Here is a 17,020-nt window from a genome sequence, read left to right on the forward strand (position 1 = left end):
GTTAGTAAGATTCTTGTTCATATTAACTCTAGGATCAGATTTTTACTCTGTTGCCTGTAGCCACTAGACCACTGTGCCCCTAATTTAGTCCTTCATAGGGTCTCTGCTTGTGCTTGTGCAAAGATTACTTCTTACCACTTTCTAGCTTGCACTACAGCTGAAGTTTTCCTGTGGCATAACTGCTGGGGAAAGATGCTGGGCTAAACTGCATTGCTCAGCATCTATTTTATGCATTGCCATGATCCTTCAGGACATGCATGAAGGATGTGGCTCTGGCATAGCTTAGTGGGCTGGCACATCGTTCTGGGAGCTGGATCCAAGTTTTGTTATTTCTGAAGGTGTTGAGTGACATGCATTTTTTGCTGTCCCCAAGGCAGCACTGTTACTCAGTCATGTTTAGGTGCACGCAACACCTTTTGTTCCTGACAACAGTCAGTAAGTAAATTGGGATTAGTTTACCTGTTTGGTATAAGTCGATGCTAGTTTTGCACGAAGATGAATTTTGTATCTTTGCCTGCTTCAGGAATTGTGTGACAACCAGAACTACTTATGTCATTGTGGGTCAGCTTGGAGCAAGGCTGGAGTGGAGCAGTGTCAAATCTCCTGGTATTATCATTTGAATTAGCAATCACTAAAGCATTTGAAGAGCTTAGTCTTTACTTACTGCTCCTCTGTGTGTAAGGAGACTTTGCATCTTCTGGTAGTGTAGGACTATGTTTGAAGGGTTTCCTCTCTTAGACTTCTAGATGTTAGAATAAAATGTAAGTTTTAAAAATAATTTTTAAAATTTTAAAAATTTAAAGACTTAGGTATTTAGAATAAAATAGTTGTTCTCTGAAGAACAACTGAGAAAATCAGCTATTTGCGTTTAGGGGTTAGACCTTCATGTGTCCGTAACTGGAGTTTATGGCACTCATTTGAGGAAATGCTATTGTCTGAGGAGGGAGTATTGTAAGAGCAAATGTTCTTCTATCCGCTCCACTTTGTAACGAAAGTAAATATATCCATGAAATACTGAGCCAGTRTTTAAAGGAAAGGGTGTAATCTAGTTGTGGTGGAAATTAGTGGAAGACAGATTCAAAAGCACAAAAGGAAATTAAATACCAATGGAATGTCCATGGGAGCTGGGCATTTCTAGTCCTCTTCCTTTGTTGTAGATGAGCACAGATTCATGACCCTATGTATCATTTATGCTTTTTAAACATCTTTTCTTTTGATAAAAACAGGATAACGTAAAAGAAAAATAATGGCAGGAAACAATCCTCGGAAACTGTATTTGGAGAGAAAGCATTTTCTGTTACTTCATGCAGCAAAATGGGCTTTTAAGATAGCTTGCCGTCTGTGACTTGTCAGGGCCTCTTTCTCCAGGTTTGAACCAGAGCCTTATTTTAGTCTAACAAATAGTGAAAAGTTAATAATTAGATTTTAAAGCTAAAAGCTCTTTACTTCCTCTTCTGCTTAATGTAATTTAAACTGCATGTGGCCAAATAATTGTTTTATAAGAGATGTGAACTCTCGATTACAAGCCTGTCATTCATAATCAAACAAGCACTTTCATTTTGAGAGCCTGGGATCTGGTTTTGTAATACAGCTGTGCAGCTTTCTGATCTGAGATGCTTTTGATAGTCTTATGGCCACTGCTTGTTGGATAACTGTTCTTATGAAACTTGTACTAATTTGTGTTTTTTCAAATTACTGTAATTCCTCATGTGTCCAGCTCATTCTTCCTTGAGATGGCAGTTGTGGAAGGGAAAAAAAAAAGAGAGAGAGAGAGAGAGAGAGAGAGAGAGAGAGAGAGAGAGAGGGACTATTGAGTCAAAGAAAGGAGTCTCAATCTGACTGTTGAAGCAGAGCATTCCTCCAAAGAGAGGACATATGCTTAAATTGTATGCTTCCTAGGGGGGAGAGAGTCAAAATCAGTGCAGGTATTTTATAGTTTTAGCTAATAGTCATTGACAGAAAAAACTTTTTCACAGGAATTTTTTTCCTCTTATGTTAAACGGCTATGGAAATGCTAAGCAGTAATAGATTCAAACTGAAATCTGGTACTGTGTTGTGTTCTGTTTTTTTTTTTTTTTTTTTGTTTGTTTTTTTTTAATCTTAGGGAAATTAGAGTTGTTCACTCTTTTCTTGACTAATTCAGCTATTGTGCAGCTGCATTTAATGTATTAATCTAGTTATCAAAATATTCTGGTACACTGAGAACAAGAAGGGTTTCTGGGTAATCTATTAAATAGAAACAGTAGAAAATTAGACAATACATTGTTTACACTTCTTCCTCAAATACTTTTTTACAGTTAGAGGAAGCAAAACAAATTTGGACTTTTGGATGGGATATAGATGGCCTAGTTTTGTCCTTAGATATAACTCTGTGTATTTAAGTTTGTTTTTTGCATATAACAATTCTTAAAACTCAATATAAAATAAAGCAAATACATATGCAAACATGCATGCAAGCAATATTGCTGTTTTTATTTTATTCTAKTATTATTATTATTATTAAAAAGACCCTTAAACTAAAAGGTTTTCCTCTAGAACTGTTCTTGAGCAGCCTGTTGTCTTATTTCTGGCATTTAAATTTTGCTGGTTTCTTCTTACCAGCAGTTCAGAAAGTCTATGCTCAATAATGAGCAATAATGTAGGAAGTTCTGCCTTATATTCTGGCATTTGAGTTCAGTGTGTCGAGCAGTTTAGAGTTGATAAGTTAAAATGTAATAAATGTAATATTAAGACTTTTGTATACCTATGAAAATACATATGGCGTTAATCTAATCACATACAGCATGGCAAGGTTATGGTAGTCTTGTGATTTAGTGCACAGAAGTTTGATAGTTCGAATCTGAGACCTAGATTTTTTTTTTAAAGAACAAAACCTCCAAAAATTAACAAAAATCCTCCTTGGTCTTGAGTGCCTTCAGGGAAATCAATGCTACTAATTTACTGCTGTTGATAATAGAATTCAATCTGTCAGGGTACTAAAGGTGATGCATGCTTCTAGTGGCTTTTAAAGGTATCTGCTTACAGTTGTCTAAGCTTTCTCAATTCTTAATATAGGGGCACTTCTGAAAATTCGTTTTTTTTTTTTTAATGGATTGCCTGACTCTCTAAGCGCTTGTGTAAGTTCCTGTAGAATTTATACAAACCCTGGTCTTTGCTTCCCTCAGGAAGGAGCCTTAGCTTTGGGATTTTGCAGTGATGGAGTCAACAAATAAAAAGTGCCTTTTTTTTTGTTTTGCTGTCTGTGCAATGCTAATGGGCATTGCTTCTGCTAATGTTTCAGGCTTATGTTAGTCATCTTTGTAAATGAAAGAACAAGACTTCCCAGTTTATGTAAATATATATTCACATTATGATTGCTTGGAAATTCACCTGTAAACCTGGGAAGTGATGCTTGTATGGGTTACAGCAGAGAAGCAGAAGTAAGGATGCAGGCTATTTTCTGCCATTGAACTACTGTATGAACTTGAACTATTTTTTATGCATCATCTGTATCCATATGTACATGCTTCACATCTTACCTCTCTTAACCATATGTAGGRTTTAGACTTTATTCCTTTGTTTTTGATTTCCTTCTATTTTTAAAAGAAGAGGTTAGCATACAGCTTTTAAACTGGTATGGGTTAACTGTGATTGCGATCTCAAAATTGCTGTTTTCTGCTTTATTTTCTGTGTCATGTGACAGCTGCCTTAAATATTCCTGTGACATCAAAACTTGAGTATTGCGTTCTGCTTTGTACAGCTGAGATGCAGCAGTGGTGGTTCTTTCAAAATACAGATCCTTGCTGATGTTTACTTTGTACCTCTAACAGCTTAGTCACTAAAAGAGATTGTGTTTGTGGTTTGGTATCTGTCAATGCATACAGTTGGTCATTGAACAAATCAATACTATTATTTTAAATATTCATTCGTTTCTCAAATAATGTCTGTTTAGAAAGTAGGCCCTGAGGGGCAGAGGCTGTTCTTGCCTTTTCTGTTTTTTAAGTATAACATTACAAAAGGAGGCCTACTAGTAAATACAAGCCTGTGAATTCTCTGTTTGTTGTGCTGGTGTGTAATGGGTTACAAGGAATGCTTTTGATGCTGTGCTGTGTGTCTGCAGTGTAAAGCCTGTAGTGTAAATATGCTGAGAACAGGAAATGAGCATTATTTAACTGTGACCTTGCATCTTTTTCTTCAGCAAGTTGCATTGAGATGAACAAGACAGTATTATTGAACTAGAGAGGAGCAAAATYCCATTTAACTGCATGCTGGGCTTTGATGTACTGCCAAGTACTGTTGTCTGTGATGGCCTGTGGGATGCAAAGGAAACTGTAGCTGTAGATAAGAGAGATTTTCAACCAAAGCATCTATCAATAATGTCAATTTTTATAGTTTGTATGAATAAGTAGTTGTACTTTTAATTCAACAATTAGCATAGCACTTCTGCATAATAGTTTTCCTGCAAAATCACTAAGGTTTCATTCTTCAGATGTGTAGGAATTTTAATGTTTGCTACAGCAAACAGCTGTAGCAAATACAGCTAGATTTTCATTCTCACAGATGATATCAAAGCTGAATAAATCTTAAACATTCAATGCTTCATTTGTTTATTATGTATAGTACAGATTTCTACAAATGTACAACATATTCAGTAGTGCTTAAGTATACAAGACCCTTTAAAATGATAAAACTTAYCAGTATGTAAATTCCTCACCTGCAGATAATAGGCAGGATTCTGTACAGCAAGTTCAAGAATCACTGTGAAATATCTTCTGCTTCCTGAAWGTAAATGAAATTCGGTTATATTCAAGATCTATTCAGCAGCCRAAGTGGTAACTGCTGAAACAGGTTTTTAATGTGATCCCTCAGCAGCAATGTTATGTCCTTGTATGTTCACCATGAGTTTGTTCATATGCTGCATACCATGTTTACAGAAGTTTCCCGTTCTCCATCAGGTCTAGGGCATGACCTGGGAATCTTAGCAGCCCGGGATCAGAGCTTCAGCACTTTGACTTTGCTAATGCTTTATGGATGTAAATTCAGTAATCAGTAAAACACTGATTTGGTCAGACTGCTAGTATAAGATTTTCTTGCAGTAATAGTTCTTAGTTTGGGGTGAGTGGAAGGGTGGAAGATTATGACTGATAGTAAATTTCAAAAGTTAATTAAGCAGGCATTACCTTGTCATACAGACAGGACATCCGTCTACACATATCACTAGCCGAAAAGCAGGATAAATAGTGAGGTAAAAAGATGAAATGGCTAGATAACAGAGGTAAATAAGAGACTTAGATCATTTGTTTTGGAAACCCATCACTACCCCTCTGTTTCTTTAGCTGTCTCTGTCTGTAAAATTTAGGCTGCCTTCATACGGGGTGCATACTTTGTGAAAGGAGTAGAAAATCTGGGTCTAGTTGCATTCCAGCTTTGCAAAATGACCTGAAATGACTCACTTTTTTGTAAAACATAATCCTGAAGTTTGACACCTTGTCTGCCACCAAAAAGATGAATATGTTTTTGTGTTGCTTCTGAAGAAGCAAAATTTTGGGACTTGACTGGGATATGGCGTGGCTGATAATACAGTATACCACTGGTTAAGGAATCTATGCTGATGGATCTGAGTTCACGATAGTGTTATTTGGGGCAAAAGGCAGACTCTTATTTTGCCTGGATTTTTGATGACTGAAATCTGAACACTTTTTGAGCACAGAAATCTGTAATATCTAAAACTGTATCATGATAGAGTTTCCAGAAGTAAATTACAAGCTAAATGCATGTCACTGTGTAATAATTTGGTTCCTGTAGCTGATATGTCCACAGCATGGGGACATGATATATTAGATATTTTTTGTCTGATCCTTGCAATCAGGATTTTTTTTTGTTCGYTTATATCTGATTGTATTATAGAGGAAAGCTTCCTAATCACATCTTTTCTATTTTTTTWAAAAAAGTAAGCTTTTAGAAGCTGTAAGTGATCAAAACCAACCACCTCTGTTCAGAGCAATGAGCGTGGTTTAAAGCAAGTAAGGTATTTTTATTTGTCATTGCTTGTGTTGAGATACAAAATCTTATTGCATTTTTGTTCATCTTGAGAATGGATTTGCTTTTATGCCTTCACAGCCTGTGCAAATTAGTCCTCCCCTAAGAGCAAACATATCTGATTAAGGAGAATACAGCTATCTTGAAAAGTCTGCTTTACTCCTTTTAACAAGAAAATTCTAAGAATTGTTGGGGTTTGGTGCTTTGTTTTCTTCCCCTGCTTGGAATTGTTGGAGAGCACCGTTGAGCAGGAAATAGCAGAAGCTTTTGTAAAATCTTAAAGGGGAGAGAGGAAAAGAGCATTTTTCACAAATGGAATTAGAATGATGCAGCAAGGTTTTGGATGCCTGCCAGGGAGGACAGATGCATTGTGCACACAGTGACTTGCCTACAAGCCTGCAYATTGGCAGCTTCCTGATTTGTTAATACAGCAAGCCTACAGCCCAAGCATAATCAGTGCAAACAGAACACTGTTCATCTTAGCACTTTATGTTTTTGCCTGGCAAGTTTTCATAGCTGGTATGTTGGCAAATTTTCAACCCTATAAACAATATTGAGACTTTAAAACTTTCTATCACATAGAAGGTGTTTTTTTTTTTTTTTAACTAGGGTGTGCATTTTCTTTCTTTGCTTCAGTGAACAGACTTGTTTTTTCTGTGCAGAAATGCAATGTAATGTACTTCTAATGCTGCCAAAATATGATACTAGCATTAGGGTACCAATTATTATGTGTGCTGCCTTAGACTTCTGTTCAGACATCCCATACTTTGAAGAAAGTTTTGGCTCTTGTCATCTTTAATTGTACTAGAGTAACTTTTGACATCAGTTTCCAGATAGCCCTATAATGTTTCCTTTCATGCAGTAATTTCTGGTAGCTTGTTGAGCAAGCAYGCAGCTGTGAGTTAATTTATTCCAGATCTGGGAGAAGTATAATGAAGGTGGTTTTTAAGCCTGCTCTTTAGAGCATCTCTAGTCTTCTTCATGAAAAKGTAATCTCAGACTTGCTTCCTCACCTTAGTAGTGGCTAAGCATTTTCTTTGAACATACCTGTTATGGAGCTGTCCAGCTAGCATGATTGAAATCTCTTTGCATCATCTTTGAGTTTCTTTACTAATATTTWAAAAATTTATTACCTCTAGAGTCAACACTCACTGTATTCCTGTGAGTTTTTATTTTTTTATCTGTCTATTTTTATTTAGTGCCATTGCCTTCTGGATCTGTATGCTTGGTTTCAGCTCTATAGAGAACTGGGAAAAAGGAGACCCACTGTGTTACTGTTTCAAGATTGTGTTCTCTAGGAGAAATGAGTGTTCATTCAACTCGTGTGTGATCACCAGGAAGTGATGGGTGGGCTAATTGGGGGATAATACTTGCTTTGACTGGTCAGTTCCAGTGGATGAACAGTGGTGATAAAGGGCACTGCTGGGGCTGTTGGTCCCTTCCAACCTCAACCATTCCGTGATTCTGTGAAAATGGCTTTTCAAAAACCGCAAAAAAACTTTGGAGCTGGGAGACCAATTTTTTCCTACTTGCCTTGGAAGGAGAAGATAGTTAATAGTCCTAGGATGTCTCAGTACSCAGTTTCTCGCCCTTGGAGTCATGCACAAACTGCATAGGCTGCAGTATGTAGTTATGATTCCTAGGAACTGGGTTGCATCTTGATTCAGCACTTAATTAAAATCATCTCTCAGTTGAAAGAAGATTAACTGACCTTAAAAGAATGGCTACGACCAACTGAAATTAAATTTCATAGGAGATCTTGAGCACAAAGCATGATGATAAGGATGCCAGTTATCTGCTATATGATTTATCAAGAAACCTGAAAAAACTGCTTTTAAGCTTTAAGAACTAAAATATCCAAGGTCACTAACACTTCACAGCCTCTTAACACATTTAGCTTGCCTAGTAGATCTAATAGAGATCTAGTAGATCTAATTAAGCTAGATATCCTCTTTAATAAAGAGGATTAATTACTTTGCACATCTTTCTGTAAGCGCAATTATGTTAGGTTGAGATTTTGCGCTCACTGAGGGAAAGTTGTGGGAGATTGTCTTGACTGATAGACACTGTGCCAAAACAAAAGCATTTGCTCTTCTGTAACTAATGAAAGGAGGTGAGGGATCAAGTGCTGACTGACGAAAAGAATTGGTCTGTGTGCTTTGAATTAATAAGGAAGAACATGTGTAACTAAATATCAGTGTGATAAAGTTTATTATTTTATAGTATTGCTGAATAAAAATGAAGTGTGATTGGGAACGTATCAAAACACAGAACAGAGGTACTGCCCTGGAGCTTTTGGGACTTCTTGAAAACATAAGTGTCTCAGAGTTATCTTTGTATTGTCATTTACAGGACAGGAGAGTTGTGCTTCCAAAGCCACTAAGGAAGGATAAACAGAGCTAGTGATGCTAGTGATGAAAAGTCTGCTCTGAGGAAGTAATTAGGTAAATCAGTGCTAAGAATTTAATTCCAAAGAAAGCTTCTACTAAAATACAAAGTATACTGCTCATCACTTGAGCATATCTTGCAAAAGTCCAAAAGTGTGTGAAGGATGTAATGCTAGGTCCTCTGTGATGCTGGTGAGCACAGGAGCAAGAGGAGGTAGAATGAATGTATCTATGCCAAATTAGATCTCCAGAAGTAAATTTTTAGGTTTAAGAATTATTTTTGGCATAAATTAATTTTAGTTTATAATTTTGAAGATGTGATTCTGAGAAAAGTTGTTAGCAATTATTAACGATTCTCATTTGCAAGCTTATGCTGGACAATACTGTGCCATGTTTTTTCCTTTTTTGTTCTTTTATAATGCTTTGCATTACAGCTAAATATGATCCATGGAAAAATAAAATAAAAYATCAACACTTCACCCTTTTTTGAACTTCTGTCCAGTGTAAATTTACCAGGGAAATGGGAGATCCTTGGGTGATAAGCATGTGTTCGTTTTCACTGTGAATCTGGGCARAAGTTCTTTTGCACAAGATATTGCCATTCAGCGGGCAGCACGCACTCGGTTCTCCTAGCGTGCCAGGCTGGAATCGTGTAGAACAATGAATAGTGTGTTTGGAAGAAAGCCTAGGAAAACTGTTGACTCTTGGCATAATCACTTCCTATTGCAATTAAGGCTGTGTTGTAGTACTTGGCAAACCTCGGAGATAAAGACTTACGTGTAGTGCAACCRCAGCAGCGCTGTTCGTATGAACAGCCTAGGGAGTATGGTCTTTCTGCACGTGAAGGGAGGGTTAGGTACTTGGGGAGAGCTTTGGGTTAAATAGAAAAACTTGCATGAAGTGAAATTGTCTGGCAAAATGAAATAGGTTTCAATGAGTGATTTGTGCTCCTCAGTGAGATAGTTGTGATGCTTGCTTGGAGGCATGTTTCTACAGTTTGTGAAAAACGTGAAGGCTTTTTCTATGGAGGGACTTACCTTTTTGTCAGTTCATTGCTATCACAGTTTTACATTGTTCCTAGTACTTATTAATTAATGCATTTAATGTGTAAACATTGACGTTTTTCTCCATTATTTGGTTTTCTGGAGTGCCCTTTATGTTTTGTATAAATTTATTATATTGATATCAGTTTAAATTCACCATTTATTCTACAGAAAACTGTATAATAGTGATCATAAATTTGATCAAAGTGCAGAACATTCCACGATACTATACGGGCCAGATTAAACAAACTTAAATGATTTTGAAACAATGATAAAATCTTAAGTACTGATACCCTGTCATTCTTCATCTCCTATGCACAAACTGGGGACTGTCTGGGGACTGTACTGTGTGTGTTTGTTTGTTTTTTTTTTTTTTTTGTTTTGTTTTTTTTTTTTGCTATGATAAATACTGCTAGTGTACTAGAGAGCTGCTAAATGAAAACTTTTTCATGCCGTAGAGCGACCTGCCATAGCAAAGATCAGACTTTCTGGTCAGTGACTCTCCTCGGCTCCATGCTGGTGCTTGTTTGAACCAGTGATGGGTTTTTTGATAACAATTCAACGTGTTAGAGAGGGTTGTTAGATGTCATCCAGTTTGTATGTGGTAGGAGAATGTTTTGGAAGAAGACTGTTACCTTACCTTTCTCTGTAATTTTGCTGTTGAGGGAAGGTCAGTGTTGTATAACTAGGAGTTGCATTAATACGGTGTTCTTTATCTCTGAATGTGCTTAGCCAGAAGCAGAAAATTGCTAATAGACTTCTCAGCCTTTGACTCTCTGAAGAATGATTTAACTGTCTCCTGTGTTGTTTTAGGGGGCCTTAGCTTTTGTGTGATCAGCCTATCCTTAAAGTCAATTTTCTTTAGCTTCTTGATGGAAAAAAAAAATACRTATATATATAATATATATTTAAATCAGGTATGAAATACTTGAAAATCAAAGTGTGAAACTGCCATCTTGCTAGGTATTTCCTACGTATCAGGCTACTGTCATTTCAGTGCATGCAGAAAACTTGATATATTTTTGTTAGAATCTTCTTCCCAGGGAGAAATATCAATTGATTACACTTCACTGAGACACAAACGTCTCTCACTTGGTAGGTATTGACATTGTGATAGAATACAAGAATTAGATTAAAGAGGTACCAAAAGTTTTCAAAATACCTATTACTGTCTCAAGTGTTGTAAATTAGGTTTAAATCAGTGTGTTTGTGATGCTTTTTGCATTTTGTTTCAGACATGACTTAAACTTCTGATTGACTACATTGCCTGTAGATCTGTATTTGAGTACAGAAGTTAATGAGCTAGCTTGTGTTTGAACAGCATCTTTTTTTTTTTTTTTTAATGGTGTGAATAAGCTTTAGTTTGCAGTTGTCAACAGACAACATTGTAATAACCGTACATTAAGAGGTATTGAGAAACTGAGACTCCGGTTTTATCTAGAAATCAACATTGTTTCATTGCAAATGCTGCTGATTCCTAAAGTGCTGTYAGGCATGGCTGACTGCCAGTCTTTCACATGTTCTTCAGAGCCTTAGGCCTGCTTGATTATGTGATTTATATTTTTTTATTTTTATTTTTTTATGTCTAGATGTTGTAGATGTTTCTCGAAATGAAATTTTCAGAGCATGTACCAAAAGTAGGACTGTCATATTTTCAATAGTGAAAAAGGCTATGTCTGTGTGGTGGGGAGTCTGTCTGGTGTGGGTCCTCTCCCCAAATTAGGCAGCTAGGTGGAATGTGTTGGGGAGGTGAATGTCCCATATGATGATGTTCGTGCTTCGTTTCCCAGAGCTCCTCCTATTACAGACACTTCAGTCTTGTTCCAGAAATGATCTAGCCAACTCATTCTTTTCCAGTTCAAACTTTTCTTATTCCATGCTGTTTCAATCAGCTCTCTTCTCCCTGGTCTAGCTTGCATGGATGGTTTTTGCAGTTGTTATACAATTCCATTTCTGCCTTTTTTTTTTAATTTGCAACTGCTCTCTACTTTCATTTGAAAAGCAGTGTACTCGGGAAGCGTTGACAGAAGACCTAACAATTGTTTCTGACCTTGATCTTCAAATCTTAATACAAGATATAACTGTTAGAAATATTTCTGGGTCGTACCCTGTGGGAGAGGGGAGACAGATCCAAGAAAAATAAATATTTATTAGCCTAGTTCTCACACAGCAGTGCCTGAGTTTACAGAAAACAAAGATTTAGATGAAGTGAAGATGGCAAACCACGTCTTATCTTAGATACTAACGATACTTTACATTATGATCTCTGAAGTGTTACCACCACCAAGCCTTAATCTGTGCTGCTGAGTTGTGTGTACAGTACAGCATAGAAGGGTTCTTTGATTTGCAGAATGTGTGCTGATCCATGTGGGAATCATTCTTCTTTCACATCAGGMAGATATCACTGTGGGACAATGGGGAAGATGAATTCAACATAAAGAACTGCTCCTATGAACTTACACCAGAGGAAACATTTTTTWAAAAAAACTTCAAAAATATCTTTTTAATATTATTATTTTCATGAAGAGGGTTTCTGTTGCTGAGCTTAAACTCACACTACTATATGATAACTTTTGCCACTTCAGAAAGTGCTTTTTCCTTGTTCAATTTGCAGCTATTGAAGGTACTTGAGAATACAAGGGATTTTGTGCTTTAATAGGCATTTTTTTCCCCCAATAATCTGTAGGGTAGTACTTAGTTATCTTGGAAATAATGTTTTAGGAGTATTAGAGGGCCTCTTCCCTTAAGTTTTTTTTTGGCAAGTGCAGTCTTAAGCTTCTCTGAGAAATGTAGTGGATTCCCAGTAGAACATGCTTGTACTGATGTGGAGGAAGCAACTTATGAATTGATTTTCTCATTCAGAGGAAACTGAATTACTTTTTCCAGTGAAGTCTCTACTCTAGCAACAGACTCTTTGGGATTTATATGCTGATCGGTTAGGGATTGGGACTGCTTATGCGCTTATGTCATGTGTTCTCAGGTATCATGCTTTTCAAACACTGTAATGAAGACATGACATCTTTCATGGGTTAATATACCTGTGATGTTGGAAACTTGTGTATAACTTTGGGATTTTGATGGAGATGGTCATGTTCTAAAGGAACGAATGCTCTCCTCTGCAGGTCTCCAAAGCTTTTCTACTTTGTTTTCTTTTATGTGAAGAGAGTCACTGGTGTCACAGTCCTGAGCTGAGACTGCATAGACCTAGAATTTTTTGACTTGCACAAATTATGTCTTGAAGCTTCATGAAATATTTGTGGGATTTGTTGTTGTTTTTGGATGTTTTTTCATAGATGTACCCTACAGACTTGTTTTAAGCCTTGTAGGTTTAGGAGCTACCTTAAAGCAACTACTAAAGTCAGGCATCATAAGATCATCATCAAGAAATGTGAGGGTACAGGTAAGATGTAAGTGGCCACCTGTAAGTGGCTTGAGCAGACCCCTCTAAGCAGTACTGTCAAAAGGGCTGACAGGGCCATATCTTTCTTCCTTATCCTCTCCTCCCTCTCCCCACCCCTCCCAAACACTCTGCGTATTCCTGCCTCGTCCTTTGTACTGGCTACTTGTACTTGTGGCTCCCTGGGCACCTAGATCGGCTCTCTGATCTGACTGAAAATTCATGCCCTGACCGTTTGTTAGATTACTTTTCACCTGAAACAGGTGATTCAGCATTGCTGCTAAGGCAGGCAAAAGGAGGTGACTTAATTGAACTTCAGCTGATTGTGAAACTGTACGTTCACCTCTGAATTTTATTCCTCTGAAGATGTTATTTGAAAGGAGTGCTCTACAAAGACCATCACTGCACCTTATCTCAAGGTTTTTTAAGAGGTTAGTCGGTATGGTGACAGAGGCAGACCCTGGAAAAAGCTCTTTGTTTGTTACTTTGCTTTGGGTTTCTGATGATCAATTTTACAAATAGTAACTGATTCAAAGTTTTTCTTGGGTGTCCATTGCATGGAGACTCTTACTGTCTTTGGAGGCATGGAAAGTATTGTGGGGTTGTGTAGTTGCTCTCTCTGCCTTACTGCTGGTTTTCTGGTCTGAGGACACTCCCTCATGCTGTAGAGTATTTCTGTGGTTCGGCTTTCGTTCAAGAATTCCCAGGAGGAAGTGTTGCTGGAAAAGCGATTTGGGATTTTGAACTGGCAGAAGTTATGTGCCTGACAGAGTAGGTGCAGAGTACTGGCAAACTCTTGGGTTGGTCGGAGCTTGGGTGTAGTGTGTGGAAAGTGTGTATGTTCACATGTCTATGCTTTCTGTGCACCTTCAGATAAAGTACAAGGTGCAGACGTATTTATTTAGGGAGCTCCATAAATGTGGACGTGGCTTAAGTACCCTTACTATATATGGGGAGTTTTGAGATGTTATTTATGACAGTCATGGAGAAAGGGAATTGGTAACACCCCAAGCCAGTAATTCAATTTTACAATGTATTTGCTTGGTGACCTATTGCTATTACAAGCCAAAATTAATAATACTTTTTATAGTAGTGTTCAGTGTAAATCTATCCTGCCAACTTTCTGATTCCATTGCACTGGGAGATACAGTGGAGCTTCCAAATCAGTTTTATATAACTGGGAARTGTTTCTTGGTTGTAGTTGTTTTATTTCTGTGTTTTTTAGGGATTTTCTTCCACGAGGATCTGGAATTGTAACAAGACGGCCATTGGTTTTGCAACTTGTCACTGCTAAAACAGGTAACCTGTCTTTCTTTCTATTTCAATATCCAGACAAAGTTCTCTTTTACTTCAATAGAAGGGAAGAAAAAATTTGAGGGAAAAAAATTCTAGAAAAACTTCAGTAGTGTGAAGAAAGGTGCAACTAGACTATCTGGAACAAAGGCCCAGTGCTTCAAAACTGTGTGCTTAAAACTAGTTAGCCCTATCTAGGAAAATATTAAAATCTAAATCTTAGTGCACACAGTAAATTTAATTCAAGGTCAAACTTGAAGCAGAGGAGAAACATTATGTACAAGCTATTTTATAAATGATTTTTGATTTATTCTTTTCTTGATGAGCATTGTTGTTGTATTAGTTAACGTAGCAAAACTGCTGTATTTTTACTTTCAATTCTTTGCTCCAGTGCACAACAGGCTTGGCTCCATGCAGCTTGTTTTCGTGACTTGTCTTTTTTGGTTGGGCTCATTGCACTAAGTAGAGCAGAAGGTAGACTTGGGGAGAATGAAGCTTCTAAAAATTATCTGTTCAAAAATAAAAAATACAGCAAGTGTATACCACTGAGATACTTGAGGTATTGAGACCTTTGAAGCAGAATTCACTGCTTCATGATCTTACCAGTGGCACTTACTGCTGTTGTGTAGTCTGATCCCCTGGCATATTTAAAAGCAGCTATTGTTTTTCAAGATTCTCATGTTATTGTTCAGTCGGAAGATAGACTTAAGTATTTGCATCTTCTACGTTCAGTAGTATGTGACCTCCACAGTGTACAAGATCTTTTTTTTTTTTTTCCTACATCAGTATTTGTAAAGTATGTTCATAGTGTTACAGGTGGAGAGAAGGAAAAATGTGCAATGCAATAGATCTGTGTGGTCAGCTTAGGAACCTTAGGATCTTTGAGTGTGCAACATGCTTATACTGTCTTATATCAAAGGGTCAAGTTTGCTGTAGTTGGAGGTATGAATGCTTGCCATTTCTGCACATCTGGCTTTAGATCTCTGTCAGAGCATGCAGAAACGTGTGTGTAAACCCTAGTTATGAAGAATATCCATCTAATTTTCCTAGCAACGTGTAAAAGCAGAAGAAAGAAAAGAACTGAGTTCTGTGCTGGCATTCTTAATACAATGACTAAACTGCAAGGACTAAGTAGTGAATGAATTAGTAAGTAAACTAATACTCTAATGTCAGGTGGTTAAACACTTCTCCCTAGACATCCATCCTAAACTTACTTTTAGCTGATCTCTATTGCCTTATTTTTAAAATCATCATTGTCCCTTGGTTCTCATCTCTCTTATTTTACTATAATCACGTTGTACTACAAGCTTTTAGGTAGGTCTTCTAGGTTTTCATATGGAGTGCCTTCTCTGCTGAGAAGTGTCTTTTCATTATAACTTGAAAACACAACAGAAAACACCCCAAATTCTGGAGAGGTGAGCTTCCAGCCAGTTTCTTATTTACTGAATGTCATGGCATGTTTTGCCTTTGAGAAATGCTGTGTATTGCTTGTTTGGAATTAGATGCCAGAGTCTTAGAAAAATGCATAGTTTGATTGTTTTGTTAATTTCTTTAATCTTTCCTTGTTCCTTTCATTTCCTTTTTCTATTCTTTTTCTTTTTTTTCTTGTGTGTGATGAAATTCCTTTACCTTCTGAGCTACCTGCATCTTTTAAACTAATAATAATACTAAAAAAAAAAGAAAATAAAGAGCAACTGTTTAGAGAAGCACAATGTTCTTTTACAGGAAGCAGATGCTGGACTGATTTTTATCAAGTTTATAATTATCTTAAATGTTAGAAAACATTATTAGAGAAGTGTGTCAGGTTCCTGGTATTATAGCAAGGTTAATAGATCTTTAATCCTAGACTCTTTCTTGACTCTTTCAAGAGTAACTATTTTTAATCTTGCAGTGTTCGTGGGGGAGAAGAGGGATGCTTTCTGTATACTGTAACATACAGGCATACCAAGTTGATTGGTTGACTACAAGGTAGTTTTAGAATCATTCTGTAACAGCTGAAGATCTTTTTGGAAAGTGAATTTGATTATGGAGGTCAAAGCTTCATTTAACTGTGAGTCATGGCACTAAGGGCTAAAGGGATAGCTGAGGCGTGTGTCACGCTTAGGTAAGGGGAAGAGTATCAGGGGCTCTCCAACATCTGGGAAGGATCTGACACATCTAGGGAAAGAGCTGGACTCTGAGCTTTGAAAATGAGAATATGCAAGCAGTAACATGAAACAATTCAGTGCTAAGAAATATATCTCCTGTGGAAGTATACAAATTTTTAAAAATATTCCACTTTCCTCTTTTTAAAGAATTCTGTGCAATTAGTATAAAGCCATTTTGTAGCAACCTTTTGACCTCATTTAATCACTGTAACAGTTTTTTTTTTTTTTATTGGAATGCAGTTCCTACAACAGCTTTACATGTTTTGCACTTTACAACTGACAAGACAGTCTTCTGTAGTTGTGACTGTTTTCCTCTCAGTTTGATGATGTCAGGAATGTCTGGTAGCATAGAATCTCTGGCTATTAAAAATGAATTCACAATCCTTTGAAGGACTCATATCTTGGCTATCCTATTTTGAGAGCTGCATTTTTGGGGCTGCCCAGCAGAATTTCAAGTGAAATTGTAAATGTGGCCTATATTCAGTAAACTACTGTATCATCTAGAGGAGGAAAAAAAATCTGTCTTGTAAATATTTTTGAGGCTCTAAGGCAAGGCTCTCTTGAGATGCATAGTACTCTTTACTGGTCCCAATGTATTTCATGGGAGTCCTGTAGGTAGGTTCAGTTTTTCATGCTTGGTCTTCGGCTCATGTTTTCAATTAAGTTGCTTCTCTTCTACTGGAGAAAGATGGCATATGTGGTCTCTTTTTGAAAGAGAGAATTGAACCAAATAAG

At 37.0% G+C, this 17,020-nt stretch overlaps 1 protein-coding gene across 8 annotated transcripts in view; it reads left to right on the forward strand.

Annotated features, from left to right (window-relative positions):
* The window catches only part of DNM3 (dynamin 3), a 187,100-nt gene that overhangs the window by 2,491 nt on the left and 167,589 nt on the right, over window positions 1–17,020 (forward strand). For all 8 annotated transcript variants that reach the window (XR_014895264.1, XM_085300254.1, XM_085300256.1 and 5 more), the window contains exon 2: window positions 14,071–14,144. Coding sequence is in view for 7 of the 8 variants with exons in the window: in XM_085300254.1 (XP_085156380.1) it covers window positions 14,071–14,144 (74 nt within the window). In the remaining variant the exon portion in view is untranslated. The remainder of the gene's footprint in view (window positions 1–14,070; window positions 14,145–17,020) is intronic.

The sequence above is a fragment of the Rhea americana genome, unplaced genomic scaffold (genome assembly GCF_003343005.1).
Source record: "Rhea americana isolate MKP2758 unplaced genomic scaffold, rheAme1 scaffold_162, whole genome shotgun sequence".
Lineage (NCBI taxonomy): Eukaryota > Metazoa > Chordata > Aves > Rheiformes > Rheidae > Rhea > Rhea americana.